The 13,684-nt window shown below is 34.3% G+C and overlaps 2 protein-coding genes across 2 annotated transcripts; one reads left to right on the top strand and one right to left on the bottom strand.

Moving 5' to 3' along the window:
* Nucleotides 1-1,439: 1,439 nt before the first annotated feature.
* LOC131024551 (3-oxoacyl-[acyl-carrier-protein] synthase I, chloroplastic-like) lies at nucleotides 1,440-3,900 on the bottom strand. Its single transcript, XM_057954067.1, has 8 exons — nucleotides 3,664-3,900; nucleotides 3,209-3,558; nucleotides 2,691-3,122; nucleotides 2,442-2,615; nucleotides 2,057-2,170; nucleotides 1,878-1,979; nucleotides 1,727-1,793; nucleotides 1,440-1,642 (listed from the first exon to the last, which is right to left on the bottom strand). The coding sequence occupies exons 1-8, from the start codon at nucleotides 3,782-3,784 to the stop codon at nucleotides 1,575-1,577; spliced, it is 1,428 nt and encodes a 475-aa protein (XP_057810050.1). The 5' UTR covers nucleotides 3,785-3,900; the 3' UTR covers nucleotides 1,440-1,574.
* A 5,011-nt stretch (nucleotides 3,901-8,911) lies between these two features.
* On the top strand, nucleotides 8,912-9,968 carry LOC131024556 ((-)-isopiperitenol/(-)-carveol dehydrogenase, mitochondrial-like). Its single transcript, XM_057954072.1, is given in 2 exon segments — nucleotides 8,912-9,559; nucleotides 9,561-9,968. Coding segments are annotated over 2 exon segments (813 nt in total). The 5' UTR covers nucleotides 8,912-8,977; the 3' UTR covers nucleotides 9,792-9,968.
* Nucleotides 9,969-13,684: the final 3,716 nt, after the last annotated feature.

Below are 13,684 nucleotides of genomic sequence, written 5' to 3'. Positions count from 1 at the left end.
TTTTATTTTTTTTTATTATTTTAAAATCAGTCGATATTTCTATCTTCACTTTCCACCGGCACCACAAGTCTATATACCTTTCTCGGCATATTCTAAGAGTATATATGAATGAGACTACATAATGAAGAAGAACTTAAATGAATTGATAACTGTAAACTATAACAATAATATGCATCTCCCACACTAGCAACTATTTAAAAGAAACATTCAAAGTTAATCGTGCTCGACTCAGAGTAGTTCCATGTAGGGATGTTAATCTAGCCCGAAACCCGTGGGCTGACCCGATTAACCCGCCACCCGAGAGGGTTAGGGTTGCATATTTTCAACTCGATTAGCCCGTAACCGAATAGCCCGGCACCCGATAGGGCCGGCCCGACTAACCCGATGGGCTAGCCCAAAACCCGAATACTTAATATTAAATATTTAGATATAAAAATAAAAAAATAACAAAATATTATAAAGTCTCATCATTTCACTTTTCTATATTTTTTAGATGCATTACTTCTATGAATTCAAACTATTATTGGATATTTTATTGTTTTTTCGTTAACAAAGTTGAACATTTTATTGTTATCAACTTATTTTATATGTTATGCAATCTTGATGTTTTTTTCAACATCTTATATTTTTGCATTTCATGCTTGCTATATAATTAATTTATATCTTTGATTTCTATGTATATTTTATACATTATACATTAGATCATTAAAAATAACAAAATACAAATGATTATTTTATTTTACGCATTTAAGCCGATTAGCCCGATGGGCTAGCCCGAAACCCGAACATTTAGGGTTAGGGTTGAAAATTTATAACCCGACAAAATCTCCAACCCGATTAGCCCGCACCCGATTAACCCGAAACCCGATAGGGCTGGCCCGAAACCCGGTGGGCTGGCCTGATTGACATCTCTAGTTCCATGAGTGGTGACCCACTAGGAAGTTTATCAAGGTGTACTCTACTGTTTACAAAATACATTAGAAAGACTCGTGGGGCAAAGTTGGATTGGTAAAATCGAAAATGAGTTTTTTTTTTTTTTTAGAGACCTGATTTTCAATCGTTAAAAGAAAATTTTGGTTGTTAAAAATTTAAATAATAAAAATTTACGACCAAAATCAATATTTGTAACGATCGAATTTTAGGTCGTTAAAAAACAAACGACCATCCTAATAACAACCACTCAAATCGGTCGTTAATCGCTGTAACTACTGAATTTTCATTTTTAACTACTGAATTTTTGGTCGTTAGCGCAGCATTTTCTGTTAGTGTATTTTAGTTGTTTCATCTAGTCAAAGTCTTTCAATTTCAGTCAAATACGAGTTTCTTGCACTTAGACCAAAGTGCACCCCCCTTATAATTGTAATCGATCGTGACTTCAAAAAGCAAGATACACAGGGTGGGTTCGATCATATACTTGCCATTAACAAAATTTAATATAGTGACTATAAGACAAATACAAATTTCATTTGCTCAAAGTCTCAACGACGAGTTTCGGCGCAACATCAAATAATTATACATTATTAGAAAGTTCATACACCAAAAATAAGAATATATAAAAACAATGTGACGCCCTTTTATGGGCTGAAGGGCGCAAATACAACAACTGAGTTCTGGCCTCCAAGGCCAAATGAGTTGGATATGGCTGCAATAATCATAAGCATCATATTATGATACTTTTTAGTTAATTAATTATATTTTGGTTCAAAAATAGTAGAGGATTTTATACCAACATTCACTTGATGCTGTTTCTTTACATTTGGGACAGTGTCAATGGTGACTTCAGCCTCCAACTCCTACACATAAGTTTAATTAGTTAACACTTTGAATTAGGAAACAATTAATGACATGACTTTGACAAGACTCGCAGAAAAGCTTACATCTTGGTTGAGTGTAGGGTGCAACCAGCCAGTGTTGATTGCTTTAATCGTCGCTATTGCATCCAACGCACCGGTCGCTCCGAGTGCGTGCCCGATAATTGACTGATGAAAACAAATTCTTCAAATAAAAAAAAAGTTGATATATATTATAATTATTGGAAATTAAATAATTTTTAAACCTTTGTGGAATTCATCTTCATGTGAGAGGTGTTTCTGAATACGTTCTTGATGGCTCTAACCTCAGCCAAATCGTAGGCATAGGTTGATGTTCCATGAGCATTCACATAGTTAATCTTTCAAGTCACAAAAACATGAATATTTTGTCATTTTTGGGCGTTTCACAAAAATATGAACATTTTATTTTGGTACAGTAAACCACCACAATTGCTCCCTTACTTTTTATCTCTACTTTTTATAAAGTCGGACCCATTTTTCACTCACAATAAACTTTTATCTAATATTTCTTAAAACTCGTGTCACTTATAATGTTCATGTTTTTATGAGACGAGTGGGTATAAGTTTAGTTTCATTATGTACGAATCACACAAAAATGAATCGGATTACCTCTTGAGCAGCGACTCCAGCATCTTCCAAAGCCTTGATTATGGTTGATGCGGCGACAAGGCCATCAGGGCGTGGCTCTGTAATGTGATGAGCATCAACGGTAGTTGCACCTCCCAAATACTCTGCATAAACCTTGGCTCCTCTTTTCATGGCATGCTCCATGCTCTCCATTATCTTATCAATTTATATTAATTAAGCTATATAGATACTACAAATGTTGTGAGTTAGTACAAATATAGGTGTACATACCAACACACCAGCACCTTCTCCCACGACCAAACCATCGCGGTTTCTGTCCCATGGCCTCGATGCCTTGTGTGGTTCGTTGTTTCTCTTAGACACGGCTATGCAGGCTATCAAACCTCCTAGTCCGAGTGGAGTGATTGTAGCATTCGTTGCACCGGCCACCATCACATCTGCCTCACCTTGTCTAATGTGGTTGGCAGCGGCGATGAAGCAGTGGTTTGAAGTTGCACAAGCTGCTGCAATGGAGTAAGTGGGCCCCATGAAGCCGGTGTCTATGGCCAGCAGCGCAGACCCCATGTTTGCTATTGCATACGGAATGAAAAATGGAGTTATCTTCTTATGCCCCTTTAGAACTAAGGCTTCGACTCCATTATTGAAAGACGTGAAGCCCCCCATTGCTGATCCCACCAACACTCCCATTCTCGTCTTGTCCATCTGCGCCAACGCTCAATCAAATTAAATTTCATGAATTATAATTTCAAACTTTAAAAACAATGGCGTGCAAAGTAATAAATTCTCACAGCTGTATCAGCAAGTAGTTGTTTGCCAAGGGTGGCATCCTCAAGAGCCTTTTTGCCTGCAACCAAACAATATCTCCAGCAATCATCGAGACGACGATCATCCTTGGCGTTGATGTATCCCTCAGAAGAGAAGTCGCGAATCTGACCCGCGATCTTAACAGAGAAATCTGATGTATCAAATCTGTCAATGGGAGTGATACCGCTCACTCCATCAAGCAGTTTGTTGTAGTAAGTGTCGATGTCACTTCCGAAAACAGAAACAAGGCCCATTCCAGTTATCACTATCCTTTTCTTGGGATCAGTTTCTCTCTTTGGAGAAATCTGCATTGATTTGATCTTCCCACGTCTTGCTGCTCAAAATAGTCAACCATCATAACTTGAGCAAAACAAAAAAATTAATAAACGAGTACATATTAGGAATATAATTGAAAAGATGGTGTGAAATTTGTTTGCACCTGAAGTTGTAAGGAACAGCTTAGAGTGCGATGGCTGGGTTGGGAGGGCATTGCTGTGACTGTAAGGGTTTGTTGATTGAGTAAGCAAAGTAGAAGAAGATGCGCACACAATGCTCCACATTTTTTAACCCCATGCACAGCTCATAAATTCTTTCTTTTATAAGAAATTAAAGGGGAGTGAATGTTCATCTTTGTTTGTATTGGCTGCAAGGCTCATTGACTTTCTCATGTCAACACACCTGTAATTAACAATGAGAATGGCTAAATGTACGAGAGGAATAATATGATACATACTCTATATATGACATAGAGCTTAATATCATGTAGATCCATTTTTAATGTCATTATTTTTACGTCCCAGTACTAATACCAACTGTCCATGCTATATCTCTCAGATCAATACATATTTTTCACTTGCATGTACCAGCTAGTTAGGAATTGCCTAACCACTCTGCGGAACTTAATCGCCTAATTCATTAAATTAAGTAAATACAATTTTGTCAATACTAGTTCATTAATTGTTTGTTGAACTATGTTTTTATTATTTTACTAGAACGATCTCCCGTGCGATGCACGGCGAGTATCGAAATTAAACGACATCAATTACTCAATAAAATTTTAGATTTGAAAACGTAAATTTTCAACTTTGTATAAAGTGTAATGACAATTATAGTTATTAAATAATTAATAATCATTTGATAATGAAAATTAGCATTATATTTTATTATAATTATAAAGTTTGATGCATCATAATAAATAAATAATTCACAAATATAAAAATAATAATTTGAAATTATATTTTTTAATATATATACTAATTTCATCTACAAAGTTAAATTAACATTAATACAAAAAAATTATTTAAAAAAAAGAGTTATAAAATGAACCAATATATATTCCTTCACCTCTATTACATTTAAACTATTATAATTAAAAATATATATGTAAACACAAACACATGATATTTACTTTATTTTTATCTAAAAATACAAAAAAAAATTAATTAATATAATACGAAAAAAAGTAAACATGTCATTAAAGAGAAAATTAACACTCATTAAAGTAGAGAGGAAAGAACAAAATACTGATATTTTAAAACTTTAAATTATCATAACTTATTCATTCTAAATTAATTTTTTTTATCAAAAGATGAAAGATAAGAGATAAATTTTGTAGTAAAGAGAGAGAGAGAAAATATATATATAATAACAACAATTATTAAATTACAATAAAACAATTTCGATATAATATTAATAACAACAATAATAATAGTGCAAAAAAAGGAAGAGATAAAAATATAAAAGAATAGAGAAAAAGAAATAGGAGAGAGAAAAATAATTACCATAATTTTTTTAATTACAATAACTTATTTGTTTCAAATTCATATTTTATGATTTTTATACCAAATTAAAGATCTTGTCATTATCTTTAATTTAAGATATATATATATATATATATATATATATATATATAGAATATCTTTCCATATATCAATTTTAATTTTTTTTAAGAAAATCACTAAAGTATGTAAGAGAGAGTAGAAGAGAGAGAAATTGTATGAAAAAAATAGTGAAAAAAACGTGTGATAGAGAGAGGAGAGAGAAAATATGAAAAAATACATAGTGGAAGGAAAGAGAAAAATTGACTCGAACAAAAAACTGGTGTTTCATATATATATATATATATATATATATATATATATATAGTGGCGGTTCTGAGGGTGTGCGGGGTGGGCGACCGCACAGGGCTCCGAAAAATTGAGGGCCCCCGATTATATATAGGTCTATATATTTATATATACTTAAATAATTAAAAATAAATAACCTCTATTAACTAGTTCAGTGGAAAGATGCTCTGTTCAAGTTATGTGGAATCTTGTTGATGTAGGTTCGATTCTTGAGAGTTACAATTTTACATTTTTATTGCTTTGGGGTCATTTTCCTTCATTAAGTGGTGCGTGAAATTGATGATGAAAGTGTTATTAGTGATTTTGTTTAGGTATAATTTTATATTTTTATTGCTTTGGGGCTCTTTTCCTTCATTAAGTGGCGTGTGAAATTTATGATCAAAGTGTTATTAGTGATTTTGTTTCAAAATTTACAAGGAGAGCAACACTTCTCAAGTAAATGTTTTAGTTTTTACATGCTTATAGTGTAATAATAATAATAATAATAATAATAATAATAATAATAATAATAATAATAATAATAATAATAATAATAATAATAATAATAATAATAATAATAATAAACTAGCGCTTAGTAATATATATTTTTTTGTTTTATATTTTTCATACATTTTTAGCTATAAAAAGGACCCGATTTTAAATTTCACACCGGGCCTTCCGTAGGTTAGCCCCGCCCCTATATATATATATATATATATATATATATATATAGATATAGATATAGATACCATCTTTCTAAGTTTCAGGTGATTTGATTAGACTTGAACGATTAATTAATGAGGATGGTAAGTTTCCATTTGTAATTTACATATATTGTAGTATGTGATTTATAAACTATCATACAATTACACATAAATTTACATATATTGTAGTATCAGAAACGATCACCTACCCGCCGTGGGCATGCATAACATGCCCACTATGATGTGGCAATTATAATTATAGTAAGATAATTTTAATTAAAGTAAGATTTATTAATTCTCTTTCTTAATTAAAATTGCCACATCAGTAGTGGGCATGTTATGCTTGCCCACGGTGGATAGGTGATCGATTCTGATTGTAGTATATATGTGATTTGATTAGACACTTGATTTATAGCACTTTTATGATGGAGTGACCCACTGGGATAAAAAGGTGAGTTGCTACAATTGAAAATGAGATTTTATTTTTTAGGTTTTTTTCTAAAGCCTGAATTTTCGGTAATTAAAAATAAAATTTCGATTGTTAAAAATAAAACATGATAGAAATTACGATCAAAATCAGTATTTAAAGCGCAAAATTTTCGATCGCTAACGACTATTTAAATAACGATCAATTGAATTGATCATTGATCCGTAAATTATATTAACAATCATTTTTTTTTCTCATTTTTATAGACTTTCGACCATTAAAATCATATTTTTTTAATGATAAATGATCATATTTATCTATGAAAAAATAAGATGTCAGTTTAATAAAACTGCTAGGAGTGTTAGGATTGCTATAGCATAAACTAGTAAATAACCCGTTGAAATTCGACGGGAATTCATTATTATATAAATTTATGAAATTATTTATGAATTCCATTTCATTAAAATAGAGTATAGAATGAAATATTTTTAAAATAAAAATTATAAAATTTATTTAAAATTGACCTATATTAGATGTCTCACTACAAAAAAAAAAACGCACGATTACCGGCGAGATTTGCCATCGGTAATCGTGAGGCAGCCGCCGGAAAAACGATTACCAGCGGCGGTTGCCGCCGGTAATTTTCTCGTCGGTGAATCGTTTACCGGCGGCAAACGCTTTCTTTGTTTATTTGTATAATTTAATTATAAAAAAAAACAAGACAGAATAAAATTCAAAAGGATTTAAATATCATTAATTATTTAGATTAGTAGCAACGCCTAATTAATTAAAGAAGTTACAAATTGTAGGTGAAAAAAAGTTTAAATTATGGTTAATTACGCGAAAAATCATGAATTTTGGTTGGATTTTCAAGTTTGCCATGAACTTTTTTTTTTATATCAAATTTTCCAAGAACTTAAGGGGTTGATCAATTTTGCCACGACTTTTACCTCCAGTGAAGGTCCGGTTTTAGCTGGCGCCTACGTGGCAATACCGAGCTGACATGGCACCTACGTGGCAATACCGAGCTGACATAGCGCCTACGTGGCATTGAGCTGCTCTGCTCTGGTCTCTGCTCTGGCATTGAGCTGCTCTGCTCCGGTCTCTGCTATGGCCTAGAGCTGCTCTGCTCTGGCCTTGAGCTGCTCTGCTCTGGTCTCTGCTTTGGCCTTGAACTGCTCTGCTCTGGCCGCCGCCTCCCTAACCAACCCTGCAGATCCGCCGTCGCGCCAGTCGTCGCCCTTTCCGCTGCTCCGATTCGCGGCCTTTACCACCACCACACCAGATCTGCCGCCCCTACGCTGTCTTTACCACCACCACTTTGCAGATCCGTTGCCTCCCTCACCACCGCCTCCGGCACCCGGACCAGATCCGGCGCCCCTGCCACCGTCGCGCCAGTCACCTCCGTCCCTCGTTCTTCTTCTTCCCCAAACATACATCGCCGCCGTCGACTTCTTCTCCCTAAAAAAATCTTCTTCTTCCCCAGATCTCGCGCCGCCGACCTCACACCTCACTAGAGTTTGCGCCCCCTTCGCTTCCTTCCCCCACACCACACCTCTCTCTCCACCGCCCTCCCCCACCATCTCGCAGATCCGCCGCTCCCCTCCGCAGTACCAGGTGGTTAGAAGAGCTCTGCCCATGGAGACGAAAAACCTTCTTTCCGGCGAGCTCGACCACTAACACACACACACACACACACACACACACACACACAGAGTTTTGGGCTCAAAACGACGTCGTTTTGATTCACACCGCCGGTGACGCCATGTCACTTTTCAGGTTACTTAAAAATGCCATGTCAGCACTCAATTTGGAGATTTTAGAAAATCATGGAAAAATTGATCAATCCCTTAAGTTCTGGGAAAATTTGATAAAAAAAAAAATTTCATGGCAAACTTGAAAATCCGACCAAAGTTCATGATTTTTCACGTAATTAACCCTTTAAATTACAAACTTTACAACCACGTGAATAAATATTAATTCCAGCGCAAAAGATCCTTTCTTTGTCGTTTCAAGCTGTTAATGCGCGCCGCCAGTTAATTAATGCAAAACAAATCAAAGAATTTCAAACTAATACTCCCTCAGTGCCAATAAATTTATCTTATTTCTTTTGGACACTAAAAAGAGTTAAATTAGTATAATAAAAGTTTATAAAGGTGTAAAATTATATTATTTGTAGTGTAACATTATCAAAAATAAAAATAAAACAATGTTATTAGAACAATTCAAAATATATATATATATATATGACAATTAATGGGACGAAAATAGCAATTCATTCTTATACTATATTTTATTTATGTCGAACAGTGAACTTTTTTGCTTCAATATTAATTTTAGGAAGACACACCACGAAACTAGGCCAGGATCCACCCTCGTTCGTTGCTTTGCTTTGTCTCTATTATTCTTTTTTAACCCTAGTTTTATTTCTATTCTTCTATAGTTGTGTCTCTCTATATATATACACCCCTTGATCCACACTATCCTCTGAAACACATCCTAGTAAAATTTTCAAAAATGGCAAACAATTTACTCAATAAGAAAAAGCTTGAAGGCAAGGTCGCCATCGTAACCGGCGGCGCCAGCGGCATAGGCGAGGCCACCGCTCGACTCTTTGCCGAATACGGCGCACGAGCGGTGGTGATCGCCGATATCCAATCCGAGAAGGGCCACGCCGTGGCCGAATCCATCGGCCTGCAGCGATGCAGCTACATCCACTGCGACGTCGCCGTCGAGGAACAGGTCGTGGCCATGATAGAATGGACCGCCGCAACCTACGGCGGCGTCGACATAATGTTCAGCAACGCCGGCATCTCCAGCAGCTCCGCTCAAAGTGTCCTGGAGTTGGACTTGGCGGAGTTCGATCGCGTGATGCGTGTGAACGCGCGAGGGATGGCCGTGTGCGTGAAGCAGGCGGCGCGTAAGATGGTGGAGCTGAGAACCGGAGGCGCTATTATCTGCACCGCCAGTACGGCGGCGGAGAAGGGCGGAGCTAACCTGACGGACTATGTGATGTCGAAGCGCGCGGTGTTGGGGCTCATGCGGTCGGCGAGCATGGAGCTTGGGCTGCACGGAATTAGGGTTAACAGCGTATCGCCGGGGGGGGGTGCTGACGCCGATAGTCGCCAATCATGGGATTCTGACGGCTGCTGATATGGAGAATTATGTTGGGCCTTTCACTAGCTTGAAAGGGGTGACGCTGAAGGCAGAGAATGTGGCGGAAGCAGCGGCATTTCTGGCTTCGGATGAGGCGGCGTTTGTGACGGGGGTCGATTTGGCGGTGGATGGTGGGATGATTTGCATGCCATTTGACGTCATAAAATCGAACTAATGGGAGTTCGTGTTTGAATAAATATGTTAATGAGGAATAAAATCAAATCGGAAATTTTAATGAATTGTAGTATTAGAAATCATGCCTTTAGATAAGACTAGCAGTGAGAACGTGCGATGCACGCTTAACATATACGATTTTATACTATGAAAATAAATACATAAATATTATTATATAGTTTTGAATATTTTTTTAATTAATTGTATTTATGAAATTGTCTTATTCATTTAACTATAATTAAAATTTTAAAAAGTAATCAATAAAACTATTAATGAATAAATTTAAATGTAAAAAAATAATATCGTCTAAATAAAAATGCAAACAGATCTATGAAAAATGTCATAAATTATCTAAGTAAGGAGCAAGACGAATTTTAAATCTTTTCTTGTTTGATTTTGACGATTAAGGATCTCAGAATGTTGTTCAGTGGCAAATCGCCGTCACTTGTAATTTCAATGTATTCATCAAACTCTTTCTTGGCTACTACTCCCTCCGTCCCCAAAATAAGTTTCTCTTTGGGGACGGCACGGGTTTTAAGGAAAATGGTAAAGTGTATTGATAGTGGAGAAAAATATGTTATAATTAGTATTGAGAGTGGTGAAAATGTGAAAAAGTATTATAATTAGTATTGGGAGTGGTGAAAAAGTGAAAAGTAAGAATAAATAAAGTATTATTAGTGGTGGGGTAGTTGTCCAAAAATAGAAAAAAAAGAAAGAGGAACTTATTTGGGGGACGTCCCAAAATGGAAAAAGAGGAACTTATTTCAGGGACGGAGGGAGTATTATTTTTTCTTTTGTGATTTTGTAGACTTCAACTCCATCGTAGATTTTTGTCTTTCTAGACGCTATTATTTTTCTTTTCTTTTTTTCTTTTTTTCTTTTTTTTGGGTGAATGTTTCTTTTCTTCCTCTTGAGTTGGCTCTTCTTCAATTTTGTCCAACATTAATGCTTTCCATTGATTGCGTCTTTTGGATTGCATTTGCTACAATATTAAGATTTCCATGTTGATTGAATTAATTAGGATATATAAACATAACTTGTAAATGAAATATTTTATACTTTTTGTCAAATATGGGAATAACGAATCAACAATCACATTAAAAAATTTATATTAAAATCGACAAATTTTTATAAATAATCATATTAAAAAAATGAATTTTAAAATCTATGAATTTGTTAAAAAAAATGCATATTGCTATATCAAAAAACAACAAAGTCAATTAAAATTATGAAATTCCAATTGCATGCCGAGTGTCTTCAATACAATGCGAATCAATTGCATCTTTTGATTCTTCATGATTTTGTTGTCCTATTAAACATGTAAATATACTATTATCAATGATAAATAACAACATATAAAATAATTTTTCAAATAAAAAAAATACCTGCGATCAAAACTTGAGTGTAGACAACATTTTTTTGTCTTGTATCAATTGTGTGATCGGTTTAATTAGCACTTTAGTAGTAGACATTGAAGTTCCTCGTGATAGAGCAACATATAATTATCCATGGAAAAAAAAATACTGGAGATGGTAAATATGCACCAATATTTGGTATAGTTTGTCCTTGAGCTTTGTTTATTGTTATTGCAAAATGAAGTCTGATAGAAAATTGCTTTCGTCTAAACTGAAAAGGATATGCTTCATTTTCGGTGAAAGAGCAACTGGGGATGCGATAAATAATTACATGATTATAAATATAAACATATATACCCAAATATTATCTAATTTTAAAGTTTATGGCATGTTTTTAGGCTGGGTTTATATTTTTCTTTAAGATTATATTTTTAATTGGGAGTGCAAAAACTAAATTTAAAATAATTTACATATTAATCTTAATACTACTAAAAATAATTGGGGGATGCAGCTGCAACCCCAAGTTCTACGCTGGATCCCCTAGTGTGAAAGAGGAATTCCATGAGCATTACGTATGGTTAATTATCCTATCATGCATCCCAAAATCTGGGAAAACTTTAATTGTGGGATCATGTTTCAAAAATAATGCTAACTAAATATTTTTTTATGTGTGCTACAAGTGAAAAGACAAGGCAATATCTTTACAATATAAAGTGAAAAAACAAAGTCTGATAGGAAATTGCTTTCATCTAAAATAAAAAGGATATTGGTGCATGGACTGAAAAAAGGTTTATTTAGGATAATAAATCTTTCCATGCTCATAATTAGTAGTATATAAATTGCAAAATCCTGCAAATAAATATTTATTTTGTTACAACAACAAATATATGATTCACATTAAATCACTAAAGGCAACCAAATATGGAATGAGCAAATATCCAAATGAAAAATAGACAACCATTCCAAACTCAAACTCCTACCAATTCACAGCACAAATACTTTATATTGATCTTAAATCTCTTATGTAGATAAACTCAATAACAATATGAAGAGAATTTTTATTAATTCTTTTTCAAAGTCACAATTCTTCTGCAAATGTGGTAACCAAATAGACTAATATGTCCGGATCTTATATTTTCTTGTTGTCTTTTCTGTGTCAGTCTCCACAATTTGATTAATGAGTAGTTCTGATAATTAACGAAAAACTATAATATGTACGTGGACGTTTAATTTACAGATTAATTGATTATATACACAATTGATCATCAATTGTATGTACGAACGTCAAATATGGTGACTCCATCATCTGCATAAATACGATACAAGCAAAGTATGAACGGTATCGCCCCAAGTTTACTTTGTTTTTATAGAAAGAGTAGTTGAAGCAATTTTCAAAATATATAATTATTTGCTTACGTTATGTTCTATTCTATCAAATGCAGTAAAACTGATAGGGACAAAACGAAATAAAGGTACATTCCAATAATCACGGCCGGCAACGGAGGATGGAGGGTAGGCACAACTCGATACACGATGACGAACGACTGCGAACAAACTTCAAAAGGCAGCGAGGAAGTTTGAGGTGACGCGCAATGTAGATATGGATGCTTGCAAATCATGGGCAAGCGGAGGATGGACCAATTGCAAAAAATACTAACTATAAATTGACTACAATCGACTAAAATTGGTTTGGATACTTTTTTCTAATTCTACCATATAATAAATTAGTATTAATCCTATAATATAGGATTGCCGAAAATTTATATTAGAGTACTTGTTAAAATATATCATGATCCATCAAGTCTCTGGAAATTTCTATTAGATTACTCCTTAAAATATAATATCTAATTAATTAATGTATTCTTATTGATGATATATAATATACAGTGATCGAGAAGATGATCTGACTTTAGCAGATCAAGAAACCATCCAAACACCCTCTAAATTATCTCAAAGAGCTAGTCCAGTGCAAACATTGATCTACTTGGAAAAGCCAATAAATGGTGAGGTCAAACATCACATAAGCATAGTTGAAACTTATGAGCATCCTTAAATCCCGGAATGTCCAAAGCTGAGATTTTTATCTGTATTGCTGCAGCAATATGCAATGCTCTTCAAGTCATATTGCACCACGTCTTAGTTTTGCCACCTAATAGTATTCGACACAGCCCAATATATGCTAAATTGTCAACATAGCTCAAGAATATGAATTGCATTGGTTTCTTGCTACCAAGACATTAGAATCCAAGATTTTAAATCATGACGAATACAAACTCACCTTAACACCGATGCTTCTGATTCAGAAAAGTCAAGTTATCTTTGCAAGTCACGACTCATCACAACCAAATCAGAGTATTTGTATACATAATAAAGAGTTTACGTTGCACACAAAAGCAAAAAAAAGACAAGCACGAACCAGAGTTTACGTTGTGACATTTATCCATGTAATTAAATTTGTTAAGTAATAGTATTTCATTTAACATTAAATAAATACTCCCTCCGTCCACCAATTCAAGGCCTACTTGCCTTTTGGGTCCGT

The sequence above is a fragment of the Salvia miltiorrhiza genome, chromosome 5 (assembly GCF_028751815.1).
Source record: "Salvia miltiorrhiza cultivar Shanhuang (shh) chromosome 5, IMPLAD_Smil_shh, whole genome shotgun sequence".
NCBI lineage: Eukaryota > Viridiplantae > Streptophyta > Magnoliopsida > Lamiales > Lamiaceae > Salvia > Salvia miltiorrhiza.
Note: the sequence above shows the minus strand (reverse complement) of the source record. Positions and strands in the feature narration are given on the sequence as shown.

Coding starts and splice junctions, on each gene's coding strand:
- LOC131024551 (XM_057954067.1), bottom strand. CDS start 3,784: ATGTGGAGCATTGTGTGCGCATCTTCTTCTACTTTGCTTACTCAATCA. Junction 2,171..2,441: donor CTGGAGTCGCTGCTCAAGAG/GTAATCCGATTC, acceptor GTGACTTGAAAG/ATTAACTATGTGAATGCTCA. Junction 1,794..1,877: donor ACCCTACACTCAACCAAGAT/GTAAGCTTTTCT, acceptor ACTTATGTGTAG/GAGTTGGAGGCTGAAGTCAC.